We start from the raw sequence: 18,460 nt of genomic DNA, 5'->3' as shown, positions 1-18,460 counted from the left end.
ATACACGCTTTATTTTGGAATAAAAACAGAATTCTGACTCTGTATTAAACATACTTGTTACAAACAGTGTGGCCATCTACCTAATAGGTACACTAATTTTATTCATCCCTTTATCAAGATCAATTTGTGTTTCTTTTTCAATTGCCAACAGTACAAGCGAAGGTAAAACTTTCTTGTCCCGTTGTGTTACGGCAGTGTGTGCTATATAGTTTCGATATTGTTGATATACAACCTGATTCCATATTTTTTTCATTTCTAGTGATTATTACTGACAAGACGAACATTTTGCTCAGGTTTTTACGACAGAAACAAGAACAAAAGGTAATGCCGTGAATTTTTAAATTATTATTTAATTAATTATTTTGATTATTAATACTAGTACTGTTTCTAGTCAGTACCAATTGTAGCCATCTTTTCTGTGTCTTTTCTCTCTCTTGGTTCCATAGTGGTTGAGCGATAATCTAAAGTTAACTGTATACAGTAAAGACTCTAGGTTTTAGGTAGTAAATGCTCTGGGATAAAAAAAAATTGTCTTTCCGCCTCTTTAGGGGAGGGTAAATCTGGGAAGAGAACCATGTGCTCATTAATTGAAGGCTAACTCTGGGAAATGAATGTTATTATTGTGTTGTGTGACCATCTTAATTGTTGTACACATAGTATATATTTGACTTCCAAATTATGGAGAAGCATAGTGTTTGATCCTTAGGATTGGATGGAAATTGGAATAATGAGGGGGTAGGGAAGTTTTGTTTTGAGATTCGTTGCTAAATTATTAGTCTTCCAGATAGGCATTAGGGCTCCGAAGCTGGAGTATGCAAATGATAGGTGTCTCTTGGTGTTTTTGGATTGGCTCTCATCAGAGGTAAGTAACCTACGAAGATAAGTGCAATCTACTTCCCACTCAATGATATGTCCACTAAGCTGGGTGTTTTCCTGCGTGTGAGCAGCGAATGGCTTTCGTTGTCGATGTATTTATGGTCATTCCGGAGAGACTGGTCGGCGAGTGAATGCTGTTAGCTTGGGGTTAGAAGACTCTAAAGGACTCGGGATTTTGGTTTATGTCATCAGATGATGTTAGTTTATCTGTCACTACTAATTTGATGAGGGCAACAGGGAGGTATTCAATCAGGAATATCTGATTGGATATCAAAGCGGAAAAGGATGAGCTATAGACCTTTTCTCAATATGAGATTGAAAGCATGTTTAAAGACTATGAAAATATAGTAAATATTGTGGCCAAATTCACTGTGCCTAGCTATGATCTACCAGACAGTGAATATCTGATCAATTATTGATATATTAGGTCGAAAGCCGGAATAGCATTCTGGAATGATCATTAACGAAATTAAAGATTGCTTTAAGCCTAGTAGGGAAGAGGAGGTGCTTACATAAGGTGAATTGGAGGGATAGATTGTATGAAAGTAAGAAGAATGTAAGGAACGTAGAGAAAGTGTTGATTTATGAGTTAAGAAGGTGTGAAGTGGAGGCCATGGATAAAAACTTTTTGAAGATCTAGCTTGACGGAATAATAGAAAAATATTGTTTATATATGCTAAAAAATAGAGGGAATGCTCAATTTGGACTTACCCCCGTTATTAGGGATGGCACCATAATTATTCATAAAGAAAAATTTAAAGAGAGATGGGCTGAACTTTTTAAGAATATACTAAACCGTGATAAAGTTACGGGAAATGATATAGAAACGAATGAAAAACTTTGTGACATTTTGGAAGTGAAGGAAGAGATGTTTTGCGAGGAAAAAATCGACAGTATTAAAAGGATTAGAAATAATAAGGCCCCAGGTACTGACAGTGTGATAAATGATTTTCATATCTATAGTGGTTGTGTAGTTAGAGATTAATTATAGAAGATTATGAATATGATTTTTGAAAAAGGGGAGAAACCTAGCGATAAAAAAAAAATGTGAATGAAAGCCTTCTATAAGAAAGATGATAAGAGTGAGTGTGGTAATTATGGAGGATTTACCCTGGCTCCTTTAGGATGCAAATTACTTAGTATGATGATAATTTTTGGACTTAGAGATGCTGTTGATAAAGTTTAGTGAGAGAGTAGTGTGGTATCAGGAAAACGAGAGGGTACATCCTCAAAATTTTTACTTCTCAATTAATAATTTTATTAATCTCAATTAACAATTTTGCTTCTTAATTTCTCAATTAATAATTGAGAAGCCAGTAGACCTTTTATTCCTGCGTCTTATAGAGTATGAGTAAGTGTTTGATTTAACCGATAGAAGAGCATTAGTGAAGGTCATATGCTTGCATAGAATAAAGGATAAATACATTAAATTGATTCGTATTATATACGAAAATAGTATTGCTGCGATTAAAATAGGAAATGAGGGCAGTAGCTGGTTTCGAATTGATTCAGGAGTTACACAGGGTTTGTTTAATTCCCATTTATAAAGATCATTTAGATGGACTTTGTCCTAAGGAGCATGTCAAAGACTATGCGAGAGAATGGAATCACATGAAAGAATAAAACTTACCTAGGCTTAGACTATGCTGATGATTTGAGTTTCCTAGTTAATTTTTTTTTTTAGCTAGATGGGCAATGTTTTCTAGGTTTTTAGAATTCAGGGCGCAAGAATATGTTTGAAAATGAATTTTAAGAAAAACTAACTCACTTAGACTGGGAATAAGGGAAGGTGAAGAGGTGATCTTCGGTAATGAGAAGGTCGATCTATTGTGCATTTTATTTGCTATTGAGTAACAGATGGACTATTGGAATTTTGTTCGCTGTTTCATGCTTGATGGGGTTTCTACAGTGGGTCTGTGCTAGTCCAGAACCTGACCACAGTCTTTCGCAGGAGTCTACGGTAACAAAAATTGTCGAGAATTTTACAGCCGCTCCCGTAAGCACCAACTTCGCAAAAAAAAAACAAAAACAGCCCACCAACAAGCTGCCGATTCGACAGGTTTTGAAGTCTCAGAGTATAATAATTTGGAAAATGGGCCATTTTTTTAGATGTAGCTACAGAGTTTTGTGTTTAAGACCCTGACAAAGTCAGCTTCATATCTTTCGTTAAATGAATCACCATCCTTCCGAAATTCGCAGGAAAATTTAGCAAGCTCATTGACTTGACTTACTGTATTCGTAAACTCATCCGATGTCCATGAGTTAGCACCAAAAACGGATATAGTAAAGTAACTGCATCCAGGGCGGGATCATATGCAAATATCCTCCTATTTTCTAGGTACTGGTGGATTTTCCTTTCCTCGGCCTTAAAGATTTGCAAAAATGGCACAGTCTCTTGGAAATGCCGCTATAGCAAATTGAATTACGGGATGACCAACAAGAGCTTCGTCTCGTTCAAAGAAGCGGCAGCCAAGTGAAATTGATCCAGTTTCACATCATCAAAAAGCACTTTTCTTACATCCTGAATACCCTCGTTTATATCACACCTTCTATCGACTGCATAGACCGTAAAGGTTCCCACGACTCTTTCATGAAGCGCTTAGATCGATAGCAGATCCCTAACGAGTTTTGATTAGTAGTTCTGGGCTAATAGTTTTGCCAAAAAGTATTTTTTGGCAAAAAAATATTTTGCCAAAATAGTTTTGCCACGACTCTTTCATTAAGGACAACTTGAGCCATTTCATGAGACCTGACAATTATTTTAAATATTCACCTTTTATAGTTTTTTTCATACAAGAAAACTATTTTGGAAAAGTATTAACAAAGAAGTAAAACTTATGCTATTCATTGACCCAGAATATTGGAATTAATTGATTCAACGAGAGTAGACCCAAGAAGTGTTCTCACGCTGTTAAAGATTGCTGTATTTGAATGAGGGTAAAATAAATAAATAATTTTAGAGGTCCTTTATTACCTTAGTCCTGGTTGATCCCTGTTGATTGGTCTGCCTTGTATATCTATTTATTCATGGTTGCCACTTTTGGTACTTGAGTCAACCAATTTGTGGACGCTTTCATTGGCAAAGTTTGCTTAAACAATTTTTTTTTCTTCCTATTTTTTGTTGTTGTAGTAGTACTGTAATCAAACTATTAGAAAGATTTGAGACTTCAAAGTGATAGAATTGTATCTATCTTGTCGGGTGTTCCTCTAGGTTTGCTCCTTTATATGTCTTCTTTTTCATGAAAAATACACTTATAATTTCCTCTTCTTGTTAAAAGTTGTTATTGTATGTGCTTTATTTTAGATAAATGAATTAAGAAAAATGGAATCAAACGTTTCTGGTGAAGAAGACCATGGGAGGAATCGCAAACGAAAAAGAGAAGCCATTGATGGATAGTTAATTTGAAAAATTCAGTATACTTTTATTCCTTGCTGCTAACTAGCTTTTAAAGATTGTTTATTCGCCAACAAAAGGCCAAGCAAATGTTGTCGCCATCTATTATAATGTCACTATTTATAATGCATTTATTGTATATTTGCTCTTTATAATGTCACTATGAATCTGTATAGTGTCACTATCATAGGCAGCATAATAGTGCGGTTCAAGTAAAGAACGATGTTGGCACAATATATTTTTTTTTCTTGGTTTGTTTAAACCAGGGCACTTCGTATTGAAGGAGTTGTCGTAGAAACTTCGAAAAAAGCTCATTCGATTAGAAATTGAATGGGCTAGTGCCCTTTTTAATAGTCGAAAGTGATTGGAGTGCAACTAACCCCTTTCTCACGCCCACCATTTTCATAAACACATTCAATCAAAATTTTGAGATAGCCATTTTGATCAACGTAGTTGAAAAATCCGGATATTATGTCTTTGAGGATGACACCCCCCCTACAGCCCTCAGGGCAAGGGTTGTATGATGTGCCCTTGGGGCATATAAGGTCTTTATAGAAAGCTTTGTCGTAAAAACTTCAAAAAGGGCTCATTTGGTTGGAAATTGCGAGGACTAGTGCATAGGAAATTGATGTAAGTGGGTTACAAATAAATATTATTATTATATTATTATATTATTGCTTGAAAGTGATCGGAGGGCAAATGCCCCCCTCCCATCATTTCCCCTAATATTTCCAATTAAAATTTTGAGATAGTCACTTTGTTCAACGTAGTTGAAAGGTCCGGAAATTATGTCTTTGAGGATGACAACCTCCCCGTCCTTCTTAGCCCTCAGGGCAAGCATTGTAAGTTATGCCCTGGGAGCATATAAGTTTTTTTTATATAGAAAACGTGGTCGTATAATCTTCGGTGGGGGGGGAGAGGAGGCTCACTGGATTGGTAATCAGAAGCTCTAGTGCCCTTTTTAAGAGTCAAAGTTATCGGAGCACTCCTAGAAAAATAGAAGTTTTTAAATGGCCATTTTATGTAAAATAGTCCAAATGTCATATAACAAGGCTTTAAGGGTTGAAACCAACCCCCAAAGCCTTGGGGCAAGCGTTGTAAATTATGCACCGGCGTATTTACGGTTTTATGGAAGGGATGGTTGTATTAACTTTAGAGGAGGCTCCTTTGGTTGAAAATTGGAAGTTAAGAGTCAAAAGTGATGGAAGGCAGCTAGATCCTCCCTCCCCGACTAACCCTTCTTCGCTGAACGAATCTGATTAAAATTTTGAGATAGCGATTTTGCTCAAAATAGCCCAAGGAACAAATAACAATCCTGTTATTTGCCCAGGAAATAGCCCAGGACACAACTCCCAAGTGTCCTGGGGATAGGATTGCAAGTCATGCCCTGGGGGTATATAAGGTTTCTATGGAATGGGTGTTGTATAAATCTCAGATTTGGCTCATTTGGTTTGAAATTAGAAGTTATAGTGCCCTTTTTAAGAGTCATATTGATGAGCAACCAGCCCCCCCCCCCTCCACAGTCATCATTTCCCTTAACACCTCCTATCAAAATTTGGAGATAACAATTTGGTTCATGAAGGGTCTGGAAATTATCTCTGTGAGGAAGACACCCCCCTTCAGTTTTCAGGACAAGGGTTGTAAGTTATGCCCTGGGAGTGTATAATGATTTTATAAAAAAAATGTGTTCCTATATGCTTTGGAAGGGACTCATTCGACTGGTAATCAGAAGTTCTAGTGCCCTTTTTAAGAGTCAAATTGACCAGAGTGCAGCTAACCCTCCCCCCTCCACACACTCACACACACACAAAAACGTTTGTTTTCCCAAGATGCATCCAGTAGATATTTAAGACAGTCTTTTTATTCAAAATATTCCAAAGATCATATAAAAAGATACAACCCATCAGAGACTGAGGGCGAGGGTTGTAAGTTATGCCCTTTGGCATTTAAGGTTCTTATGGAAGGGATGGTTGGATAAACCTTAGAGATGGATCATTTGGTTCAAATTGAAAGTCCCTTTTAAGAGTCAATAGTGGTGAAGGTCAACTAGCCCCCCCCCCATCTACCCCTCACCAAACGCATCTGATAGAAACTATACGATGCTAATTTTGCTTCAAATAGTCCAAAGAACATAAAACAACGCCTTAAGGGTTGGTACAACCCCCCAGAGCCCTGGAGCAAGGACTTTAAGTTATACCCTGGGGGCTTGTTTTGTTTTTATGGAATGCATGTAAAGGTATGCATGTTTGACTTCTACTTTCCAAAATACGACAGGTATTAAGTTTAGTCTTTCAAGGACTGTTGAGGGGAGTGTTGAACTAAATCTTAACATGTTATGTGAATATGGGTTGTCAAAAGGGCGTAACTCGGAAATTACTGAATATATTAATTTGGAACTTTTAGGAAATTATAAGGGAAATGAGCAATTGACCTAAAAGGCAATATTTGCACGCTACTACTACTACAGTTACTGCTGCCTCTGCTGCTGCTGCAAGTACTTTCACTGCTATCACTTACTGCTATATCTGACGAACTGCTATATCTGACGAAACTTGAGGGGAAAGATGAACTAAATAAAAGTATACTATGTGTATACAGACTGCTGATATCAGCAATAATTTGGAACGGCTTATCATATCAAGAGGAAACTTGGGGGGCATCATGAGTGGGATGTTCAGTTGACCAAAAGGCAAAATGTACCTGCTACTACTGCTATTAATACTGCTGCTATTACCGTTCCTACTGCCACCATTATTTCTATGATACTAACTAGCACAATTAAGGCTACATGAATAAAGGTAAATCTTTGTCAGAATATTGAGGAGGAACTTGAACTAGGTCAAAACACACTAAGCGCATGTACATTGTCAAAAGGGCGTATCTCAAGAATTCATTTGGGTATTAAGTTGAAACTTTCGGAGAATACTTAAAGGGGAAGATCAATTGACAAAATGATAATATATGCATGTCATTTCTAACACTAATGCCATTCCTATTTTTGCTTATGCTACTACTGCTACTAAATTACTTCAATTGCAACAACTTGTAAGGCTTAGAGTTCTTAAGGTGAAAAGGGTGTCAAAAGCACACATCAACAATATTTTTGGAACGGCTGACCGTGTCAAGGTGAATCTTCTGGGGCATCATGAAAGCGATGTTTAACTAACCAAAAGGCAATATGCAAATGCTGCTACCGCTATTAATACTGCCACTACACTAACACTGCAACTACTTCTACTACCACCGAAACTACTGTTATAATAGTACTTTTAAGGCTACGTCCATGAAGGAAAAATTTGAGAGAATATAGATGGCAAATTCGAACTAACAAAAGAGACTGTGCATTTAGATTGTCAAAATAGCGTATCTACAGAATTGATTTGTGTATTAAGTTGGAACTCTCGGAGATTACTTAAAGGGGAAGATCAATTGACCAAAAGGCAATATGTGCACACTACTACTAATATAGCTGCACCTGCACCATTTGCTAGTTCTACCACTACTATTACTATTGCTCCAGCTGCTACTTCTATCGCAACTACTTGTAAAGTTAATAGCATTAAGCCGAAAATTTCAAGAAGTATATGAATATACAGGTTATCAAAAGAGCAAATCGACAATATCATAGCGATGGCTAGTAGTATTTAATTGAGCAATTATACTACTGCTGTGAAATATTCTGACAAATTTTCGGAGAATATTCCTGAAACGTTATATTGTAAGAATGACAACTTGCTATCTGGGTGCAGGTTGTCAAAGGGGCATATCAGCAATATCTTATGAAGAGTTTCGTGGGTGAAGTTAGAGCTTGTAATGCTGTTTTGGGGTATGTTGAACTAACCTAAAGACAATATTTGCATCATAATACTACTGCTTCTACTCCTACAATTACTACGACTGCTACTGCTACTATTATTATTACTGCTACTAAATCTAAGACTACTACTATTAACTTTACACCTACTGCTACTACTATAACTAATGGAGCTACTACTACTAATAATAATAAGCCGAAGGGTATTAAGGCGAAAATTTTGGGCAATATTGTAACTGTATTGAAATAAATCGAAACACGCCTTCCCACACAGGTTGTCATGAGGACACATCAGTAATGCTTCAATACCGGTTGATAGTATTAAGTGGAAAATTTCATCATGTGTTGAAAGGGATGTTGAAAATAAGTTGATACTTGCATACTGCTACTAATGTCACTACAACTATTGCTACTACACAGGCTAAGCTTATTAAGGTGAAGCTTTCAAGGAATATTTAGCCGGATGCTGAACTAAATCAAAATGAACTATGATCATATAGATTGACAATTTTTCAATAGGATGAAAAAAGTAATATCACAATAGCGCCTTACATTATTAAGTTAGACTTTTCAGGTAAGTTGTGAGAGATTTTGAACTAGCCAGAAGACACTATATTAAGTTGAAATGTTTAGAAGTTTCAATTTAAAAAAAAAAAAAAAAAAAAAAAAAAAAACTGTACGCAACCAAGTATTAAAAGGGCATATTAGCAATATCATAGGCAGCGCTACTCTTTCATAGCTTGTAATATCATAGATATTTTAAGTGATCTAATTTGATTGGAAATCCAAAGTCCTAGTACCCTTTTTAAAAGTCAAAACTGATAGGGCAATCAGCCCTCTTCTTTAATTCATAATTATCCAAACACTTCCGATCAAAATTTAAGAAAGCCATTTTCTTCAGCAAAGCTGAACGGAATCGTAACTGCATCTCTAGGGCTATGGCGTAGGTTAGTTCCCACAGTTATGCAATTTGCCCATTGTGTTTAAAAACTAAATGTTCCCTCAAGGTTAAATCAAAAGCACTGTGTATATGCTGATTGTCAATATTAATGTAAGTGTATCCAAGGTGTAAAAAGCATAGATACTTATTTTGCGAATGGTATTGTTTTATTTATCAGGTTAACTAGAGGAGGTATCTAACTAAATTAAACACTACTATTTGTGTTCAGATTTTTAAAAGGGCATATGATGTTAAAAATTGTTGAAACATTTTCTCCAGCATACAAATGGCATGCCAAACTATAAATTCTTAAAGAAAAACCAAAAAGGTTAAGCTATTGTTTTCTTTTTCACCACAAACTAAGTTTTTCAAATAAAAGTAAAGAACTCCACTAAACCAAAAATGAGTAAAAAATAAATGAAATAATCTACCAAGTGTAAAATTACTCAAATCAACATTGATAAATAAATGAAACCCAAAACGAACAGAAATTACTGTAATTAAACGAGTCAAACTCAAAACGAACAGAAATTAACATGAGTAAAGCCCAAAACCCCTATGCCTTTCCAAGGCCAGAACATGATTTACACCTCACTGGAAAACAATTTTAATTTTTACAACTTTAATAAATCAAATGTCATTATCATTTTGAGGAATTATTATCAGCATATAAATATTAAATTTGACAGTGCACATTAATCTATATTTTTTTAGGGGACTCATTTGATAAGTAATCAGAAGTTCTAGTGCTCTTTTTAAGATTCATCTTGTTTTCATTCTCTTTTTATTTCATTATTCTCGATTCAGTATTTTTTCTCAATTCAGTGCTTTTTTTAAGATTCATAATCTTCAGACGGGGCTTATTGGATTGGTAATCAGAAGTTCTAGTGCTATTTTTAAGATTCAGAGCGATTGGAGGGTGGATACCCAGCCAACTTCGAAAAGAGCTCATTCGATTGGAAATTGCAAGGGCTACTGCCTTATTAATATTAGAAAGTAATTGTAGGGCAACTACCCCCCCCCCCCGTCCACGCCCATCACCTCCCCAAACAGATTCAATCAAAATTTTGAGATAGACATTTTGTTCAACATAGTTGAAAGGACCAGAAACTATGTATCTAAGGATGACAACCCTCCTTCAGCCCTCAGGGCAAGTATTGTAAATTAGGCCCTAAACGCATGAAAGATTTATATAGAACGGGTGATCGTATAAGCTTCAGAGTGGGCTCATTGGATTGCTAATCAGAAGTTATGGTGCTCTTTTTAAGATTGAAAGGGATTGGGGGCTGGATACCCCTCCCCCTGCCACGCCTCGTATTTTCCCGAAAAGCATCTAATAGAAATTTGACATGACTTTTTGTTGTCGTAGAAACTTCTAAAAAGGTTCTTTCGATGGGAAATTGAAAGGGCTGGTGCCTTTTTTAATAGTTGAAACTGATTGGAGGGCAATTAAACCCCCTCCCACGCCAACCTTTTCCCTAACACAACAAATTAAAATTTGAGATAGCCATTTTGTTTAACATAACCGAAAAGTCCGAAAATTATTTCTTTGAGGATGACATCCCCCATACCCCTGAGGGCAAGGGCTGTAAGTTGTGCCCTGAGGATATATAAGGTATATATATATATATAGAAAAGGTGATCGTATTAACTTTGTAGGGTGCTCATTAGATTGGTAATCAGACGTTATAGTATTCATAGTGATCGAAGGGTGGATAGCCCCCACATCTCGTGTTTTCCCGAAAGGTATCTAATTGAAATTCTTAGAATGCCATTTGTTGTCGTAGAAACTTCAAAAAGCGCTAATTCTGTTGGAAATTGAAAGGGCTAGTTCCCTTTTTGATAATCGAAAGTGTTTGGAGGGCAACTAAACCCCCTTCGACTCCCACCATTTCTCCCAACACATCCAATCAAAATTTTGGGATAGTCATTTTGTTAAACGTAATTGAAAAGTAAAGAATTTATTTCTTCGTTGATGACACCCCCCCCAGCCCTCAGGGCAAGGATTATACCCTGAAAGCCTATAAGGTTTCATAGGTAGCGCAATAGCGCTGCCTAGATAAAGAGCAATGTGGGCACAATGTATTATTATTATTTTATTTTGGTGTGAGACAAGGGCATTTTGTATCGAAGGAATTGTCGTAGGAACTTCGAAAAGGGCTCATTCAATTGTAAACTAAAACGGCAAACGCCGTTCGGGGATGACATCCCCCCAGCCCTCAGGGCAAGGGTTATACGTTATACCCTGGTAAATTAAAACGGTTAACGCCCTATTTAACAGTTGAAAGTGAATGGAAGGTAACTAATCCCCTCTCACGTCAATCATTTCCTCAACCACATCCAATCAAAATTTTGAGATAGTTATTTTTCTCAACGTAGTTGAATGGTCCGGAAATCATGTATTTGAGGATGACAAACCACCCCGCTCCCACAGCCCTCAGGGAAAGGGTTGTAAGTTATGGTCTGGGGAAATATAAGGCTTATACAGAAAGGGCGGTCGTTTAAACTTTAGAGGGGGCTTATTGAATTGGTAATTAGAATTTGTAGTTCCCTTTTTAAGATTCAGTGATTGGAGGGTGGATACACTCACCCGCGCCTCGTAATTTTACCGAAATACATCTGATTTAAATTTTGAGATGGTCATTTGCTGTCGTAGAAACTTCAAAAAGCTATTATTCGATGGAAATTGAAAGGACCTTTTTAATAGTCAAAAGTGATTGGAGGGTAATTGAAGGGGCTAGTGCCCCTTTAATAGCCAAAAGTAATTATGGGGGAACTAACCTCTCCCCCTTGCCCAGCATTCCCTAAACACATCTAATCAAAATTTTCAGATAGCCGTATTGTTCAGTGTTGTTAAAAGTTCCGGAGATTGTGTCTTTGAGGGTGGTGATCCTCCCCCCTCATAGCCTTCAGAGTAAGGGTTTTAAGTAATGTCCTGGGGACATGAGAGGTTTTAATATAAAGGGTGGTCGTATAAACTTCGGAGGGGAGGTTATTGGATTGGTAATCAGATTTTCTAATGCTTTTTTTAAGATTCAAAGTGATTGGATGGTGGATAGGCCCCCTATTCCCTCAAAACCTAATATTTTCCCGAATTGCATCTGATATAAGTTTTGAGATGGTCATTTGTTGTTGTAGAAACTTCAAAAAATGTTCATTCGATTGAAAATTGAAAGGATCATTTTTAATAGTCAAAAGTGATTGGAGGTCAACAAGCCAAAACACATCTAATCAAAATTTTAAGATGGCCATTGTGTTCAGCGTAGTTGAACGGTCTGGAAATTATATATTTGAGAAAGGCACTCCTCCCCCCAGTCCTCAGCGCAAGGGTTGTGAGTTATGCCCCAAGGGCATATAAGGTTTCTATGAAAAGGGTGGTTGTATCAACTCCGGAGGGGGCTCAATGGATTGGAAATCAGATGTTATAATTCCTCATAAAAAGTCAAAGTGATCGGGGACAGCCCCACCCTCTTACGTCATATTTTCTACAAATGCATACGATAAAGATTTTTAGATAGCCATTTGTTGAAAAATCACCCAAAGATCGTACAATAAGGCGTCTGGGCTGGATAGAATCCCTAATGTTTGAGGGTGTGTTGTAAGTTATATGCCGAGGCATTTAAGGTTCTTATGAAAGGGGTGGTCGTGTGAACTTTAGAAGAGACTCATTTAATTTAAAGTGTATTCTCCTAGTTCCCTTTTAAGAATCAAACTTGACGGAGAGCAGCTAGCCCCCCTCCCTGAATTCTCTTTTCTTAAAACGCATCCAAATGAAATTGTGAGATAGCCATTTTATCACCAATAGTCCAAAAATCATAGGAACATTTCCAATGCAAAAAATAGAAAAAAAAACAACAAACTTATCCCCTCCGAGATGGTACTCTACAGCTACGTAGCAATCTGCTAATTCCGGAACCCTGTGGAATACAATAAATTTAACAGAGGGTATTGTAGTATCTCCCTATATAAGGAGCAAAGGAGTTTTTCTTGCTCCCTTTTAGTCATTTTAAGATTGCACTGATCATTTAAGCGTAAAACTTTCTCAAAATATCCAGTCGATGTATTATGTTAAAAACATTTTTCCATTTTCTATATTAGAAACAATTTACCATTCTTTAATGGCTTCCTATATGAACTATTGCTCAATTGTTCATTTTAATAAATAAGTAAAAATACTTAGGAATTTTTTGCATCAGCCTTCAAAACTTGAAAATGCATCAGAAACAAAAACAATATCTTTGTCATAATTTATGACAAAATGTCATAATTAATTTCATAAGTGAAATTTATGACAATATCTTTGTCATAATTAATTTGTCATAATTTTGCATCAGCCTTCAAAACTTGAAAATGCATCAGAAACAAAAAAAAATATCTTTTTGTCATAATTTAAACTGGACGAAAAGAAATGGGAAACAAGGGGAAACCGAATTTTTTTTTTTTCAATTTTACAAAGCTGTAATAGGACTTCTACAAGCCAATAGTCCTATTATGGCTATAATGAAAAAGCCTTACAGGGATACAGATCTCTCCAATAATTTAGTTTGTAATAAGATCGTCACTAAAGTTCATTATTCGACATTTTATTTTGAATGAGTTGTATCCAATTTTATCAAACAGATCGTGGTAACGAACTGTAAATAAGGAACGGTCCGGCTCAATAGTAACCGAAACTAAGAAAGAGAATTTTGATACCAATAGATATATCAAAAGAATTGGATTTTTATACTGATTTTAAATATATAGGTTTTATCAAGCACGGTCAAAATTGCATAATTTTCGAAAAAAGGGGAAACACCCCCTAAAAGTAATAGAATCTTAATAAAAATCACAACATGAGATTCAGCCTATCAGAAAGCCATAATGTAGCGGTTTCAAATTCCTATCTGCAAAAATGTGGAATTCTGTTTTTTTGCCATAAGAAAGATCACGGATGCGTGTTCATTTTATATGTTTTTTTTCCAGGGCTGATCGTATCGACCCAGTGGTCCTAGAATGTTGTGAGAGGGCTCATTCGAACGAAATTTAAAAGTTTTAGTGCCTTTTTTAAGCTACCAAAAAAATGGAGGGCAACTAGGCCCCCTCCGATACTCATTTTTTCCCAAAGTCACCGGGTCAAAATTTTGAGATAACTTTTTTCTTCAGCATAGCCGAAAAATCCAATAACAATGTATTTGAAATCAGAGTCCCCAGGGGAAGGGTTGCAAGTTATGAACTTTGCCAATTGTTTAAATATAATGTTGGTTATTGGGAAGTATACATACGTTTTTAGGGGGATCCTGTGTGGCGGCGGGTTGGGGGGAGAGGTTTACGTGGGAGGATCTTTCCATGGTGGAATTTTTTATGGGGGAAGAGAATTTTCCATGAAGGGACGCTGGACATCCCAGCGTTATTTAAAAACGATCAGAAATCAAATTGGAAATTTTTTTTCTACGAAAAGTGAGGTGCAACATAAAAGTTAAAACGAGCAGAAATTATTACGTATATGAGGGGGTTGGCCCCCTCGTCAATATCTCGCTCTTTGCGATAACGTTTTTTTTTAGCACTTTCAAAAGAGCTATTTATTGTAATTAAACGAAATTTGTGATTCAGGGGTTACTCTTAAGGAGTCGGAACAAAATTTGAACTTCAACGTAAAGAGTGAGGCATTGATGAGGGGACTAACCCTCGTATACGTAATTATTTCTGCTCGCTTGATGTTTTAATATTGCTCCTTACTTTCAGTTGAAAAACTTGTTTTTCTTATTTTGTTAATTAGAAATCAAATTGATCCAAGATAATTAAGACTTGAATAATCGTGTCTGATTTTAGTACGTACGAAATCAAGTCCAATTTTAGTGCGTTTGGTTCAATTCTATTTATGTCCAAGGAGCAATCGTTTTAAATAGTTCAAGTTCAAGCTTTTTTATTATTCTTTAACTATACATATTTAAAACTATTCACATAACGTCCCCGGCAGGGAGACTGGCTCGAAAGCCGGGCGAGAATATAAACGGTATAAAAAAACAAACCCAGAAGAAACAGATGTCATCACACTTCTCACTCTATCTCGCACCAAAAATAAATGCCAAAAAACATTTATTAAAATTATTGTCATTCTTTGTCCGATTAAATAAAAAAAAACTAGTTTTTTTAACTGAAAGTAAGGAGCGACACTAAAACTTAAAACGAACAGAAATTACTCCGTATATAAAATGGGTTGTCCCCTCCGCAACGCCTCGCTCTTTACGCTAAAGCTTTTAATTGTTTTAAAAAGAAGAATTGTGGCAAAGAGTCAAACTTTAGCGTAAACAGCGAGGCAATAAAAGGCACAGGAAGCTTACAAAAGAACAACGAGTATTATATGATCGGACTGAGGGAGGATCTGGACAAAAGATTTAAAACAATCTGGTAGCAGATCCTTTAGATAACAAACACGAAAAAGTATACATTAAAAAGCTAAAATTTGTCTAACCGGAATGATATTAAAATAACTGTAAAGACTTTTAGTTTGAGATTTATCAGAAAGAGATACTGGGGAAAAAAATAACATCATAAGGATTCTCATTGCTTTATTTTGTAACTTCACAGTATGTGACTGAAACGTACTCCAATAAATAATCGAACAATAATTAATATACGAATGAACAAGAGAATATTAGATTGATTTTAAAGCATAAAAAAGGAAGGAAAAATTTAAGAAGATGCATTACACCTACGTCCCTTCCTAACTTAAGCCTTAGGCTAGTGATATGAGGTTTCCAGCTTAATTTCTGGTCAACAATGACTCTAAGATAGCGAGTTGTTAGCACTCGATTTATTTTTATTACTCGACCTTCAAATGTGACTTTAACCTCTTGTAACGTTGGTACTGCAGTAGATGTTCTTGAAAAGAAAAAAAACATAAAAAGAGTCATTGAAGTGTTGACAACTAATTTGTTACAATGGAACCAGTGAAGCATCTTTCTCAGTGATAATTCGAGATTTGATTTTAGAGATTGATGATCTATGTCGCAGGTAGAGTTGGCTGTTTCATCAGCAAACAGTAAACTGAGATCCGTATCAGTCTTATGGCATATTAGGCTTAGATGGGAGATCGTTTACATGGATAAGAAATAACAGTGGTCCAAGTATGAATCCCTGAGGAACCCCCACAGCATTAGATTGAGTTTCCTCATCTGAAATGTAGCCATTCGCATCCAATATTTGTTTTCTGTCCTTGGAGTAAGATTCAATTAGGAGAGTCGCTTGTCCTCTAGCACTGCAATTATGTAGCTTAGATAGTAGAATTTTATGAGAAACAGTTGCAGCACTAGACACTTAAGTTCCAAACTGGCAATGCTGATCTCCGTTTCTTGTCCCTTCAGCCACGTATTGCAATGGGAGGCTGAGGGTCAGCCATCTTTGCTTTTGCACGCCCTTCCAGCTTACCTTCCACAGATTTCTCCACATACCCATTTAGAGCTGGGTCAAATCGAGAAAACTTCTAATATGTTGCATTAAAAGTAATTGCTTTAGCAAATAAAAATAATAATAGAAAAAATGCCTCTAATCTATTCTTTGTGAATAAAATAAATGGTACACAGTACAGTCGAAGTCTTTTTAACTGAAAGATAATGTAACTGAAAGTATCAATTTTTGTTTTTATGGAATAATTTGGAAAATAAAATGAAGAAGTTACTTCATTTTAACGGAAAATTATGCCGAGGAATCACAAGAACAACGTGAAAATAGGCTCGCGGTTCAAAGAGATAATACCAAAAGATAGCATGCCGAGGAATCACAAGAACAACGTGAAAACAGACTTGAGGCTCAAAGAGAAATTACCGAAAAAAATCATGCCGAGGAATCACAAGAACAACGTGAGAACAGGCTAGCGAATCAAAGAGATAATGCCAAAAGAAAGCGTACCGAGGAATCACAAGAACAAGAAAAAAAAATGGGAATGTGTTGCACCCCAGGAAAAGTTAAACTTCCTCAACTGGCTGCACCACCAGAGCCATTGATGACTTTATGACGTTACAGACTGAGACACCGGGACACAAATGACGACCAGGGCACCGGGACACAAGGAATATAAATGACGACCGAGACACTCAAAGAGAAATTACAGACCGAGACACCGGGACACAAATGACGAGCAGGACGCAGGGAATATAAATGACGACCGGGACACTCAAATATAAATTACAGACCGAGGCACTGGGACACAAATGACGACCGGGACACAGGGAATATAAATGACGACCGTGACACAGGGACACGACTACAACGGGGACGCGGGAAGGGCACAGGGGGGATATATAGATGACGACAGCGACACAGGGAATATTCGATCAGCAATGACCATCAACAAAGCTCAAGGGCAATCAATAGAAAATTGCGGTATATATCTGAATACGGATTGTTTTCCCATGGACAATTATATGTTGCAGATTCAAGAGTCGATAAACCTGACCATCTATTTATATACAATGGGATTCTATTACAGACAATGGGACAGCGAAGAATGTTGATTGCCCTTGAGCTTTGTTGATGGTGATTGCTAATCGAACATTCTCTGTGTCCCTGTCGTCATTTATATATCCCCCTGTGCCCCCCGGCGTCCCCGTTGTTGTTGTTTCCCTGTGTCCCGGTCGTCATTTGTGCCCCGGTGTCCCAGTCTGTAGTTTCTCTTTGAGTGTCCTGGTTGTCATTTATATTCCCTGTGTCCCGGTCGTCGTTTGTGTCCCGGTGCTTTGTTGATGGTGATTGCTAATCGAACATTCTTTGTGTCCCGGTCGCTTTCTCTTTGAGTGTCACACATATATAAATCTGGCTATATTCATAGGTGGTACACAGGGACACAACTACAATGGCACGTAACTAATGTGGCGCGTAACGACTTACGCGCGCGGGGGGGACTTGGGGGGCCACAAATCGCCCCCACCAACTAGGTGTTGGGGTGGCCCCAGCCCAACAGCTAGTATATTATATATATATATATATAAATATTTATACATATATAAATGCATATATATATATATATATATATATATATATATATATATATATATATATATATATATATATACATATGTACATTTATATATATATATATATATATATATATATATATATATATATATATATATATATATATATACATATACATTTATATATATATATATATAATATATATATATATATATATATATATATATATATATATATATATATATATATATATATATATATATATATATATATATAAGTTGTCTGCGTGTGTGTGTGTGTCGACTGACGTCATGTTTGTCGACTGACGTCAGTTGTTTGTCAACTTACGTCTTGTTTGTCAACTGATGAAATTACAGACCGGAACACCGGGACACAAATGACGACCGGGACACAGGGAATATAAATGACGACCGGGACACTCAAGAAAAATTACGGACTGGGAAACCGGGACACAGGGAAC

At 36.5% G+C, this 18,460-nt stretch overlaps 1 protein-coding gene across 2 annotated transcripts in view; it reads left to right on the top strand.

Annotated features, from left to right (window-relative positions):
• Nucleotides 1-4,396, top strand: part of LOC136038151 (DET1- and DDB1-associated protein 1-like) — a 48,611-nt gene extending 44,215 nt beyond the window's left edge. For both annotated transcript variants that reach the window (XM_065721197.1, XM_065721198.1), the window contains 2 exons: nt 260-321; nt 4,181-4,396. In XM_065721197.1, the coding sequence (XP_065577269.1) occupies nt 260-321; nt 4,181-4,273 (155 nt within the window). In that variant the 3' untranslated portion in view covers nt 4,274-4,396. The remainder of the gene's footprint in view (nt 1-259; nt 322-4,180) is intronic.
• The last annotated feature ends 14,064 nt before the right edge of the window (nt 4,397-18,460 follow it).

The sequence above is a fragment of the Artemia franciscana genome, chromosome 17 (assembly GCF_032884065.1).
Source record: "Artemia franciscana chromosome 17, ASM3288406v1, whole genome shotgun sequence".
NCBI classification, from domain to species: Eukaryota; Metazoa; Arthropoda; class Branchiopoda; order Anostraca; family Artemiidae; genus Artemia; species Artemia franciscana.
Note: the sequence above shows the minus strand (reverse complement) of the source record. Positions and strands in the feature narration are given on the sequence as shown.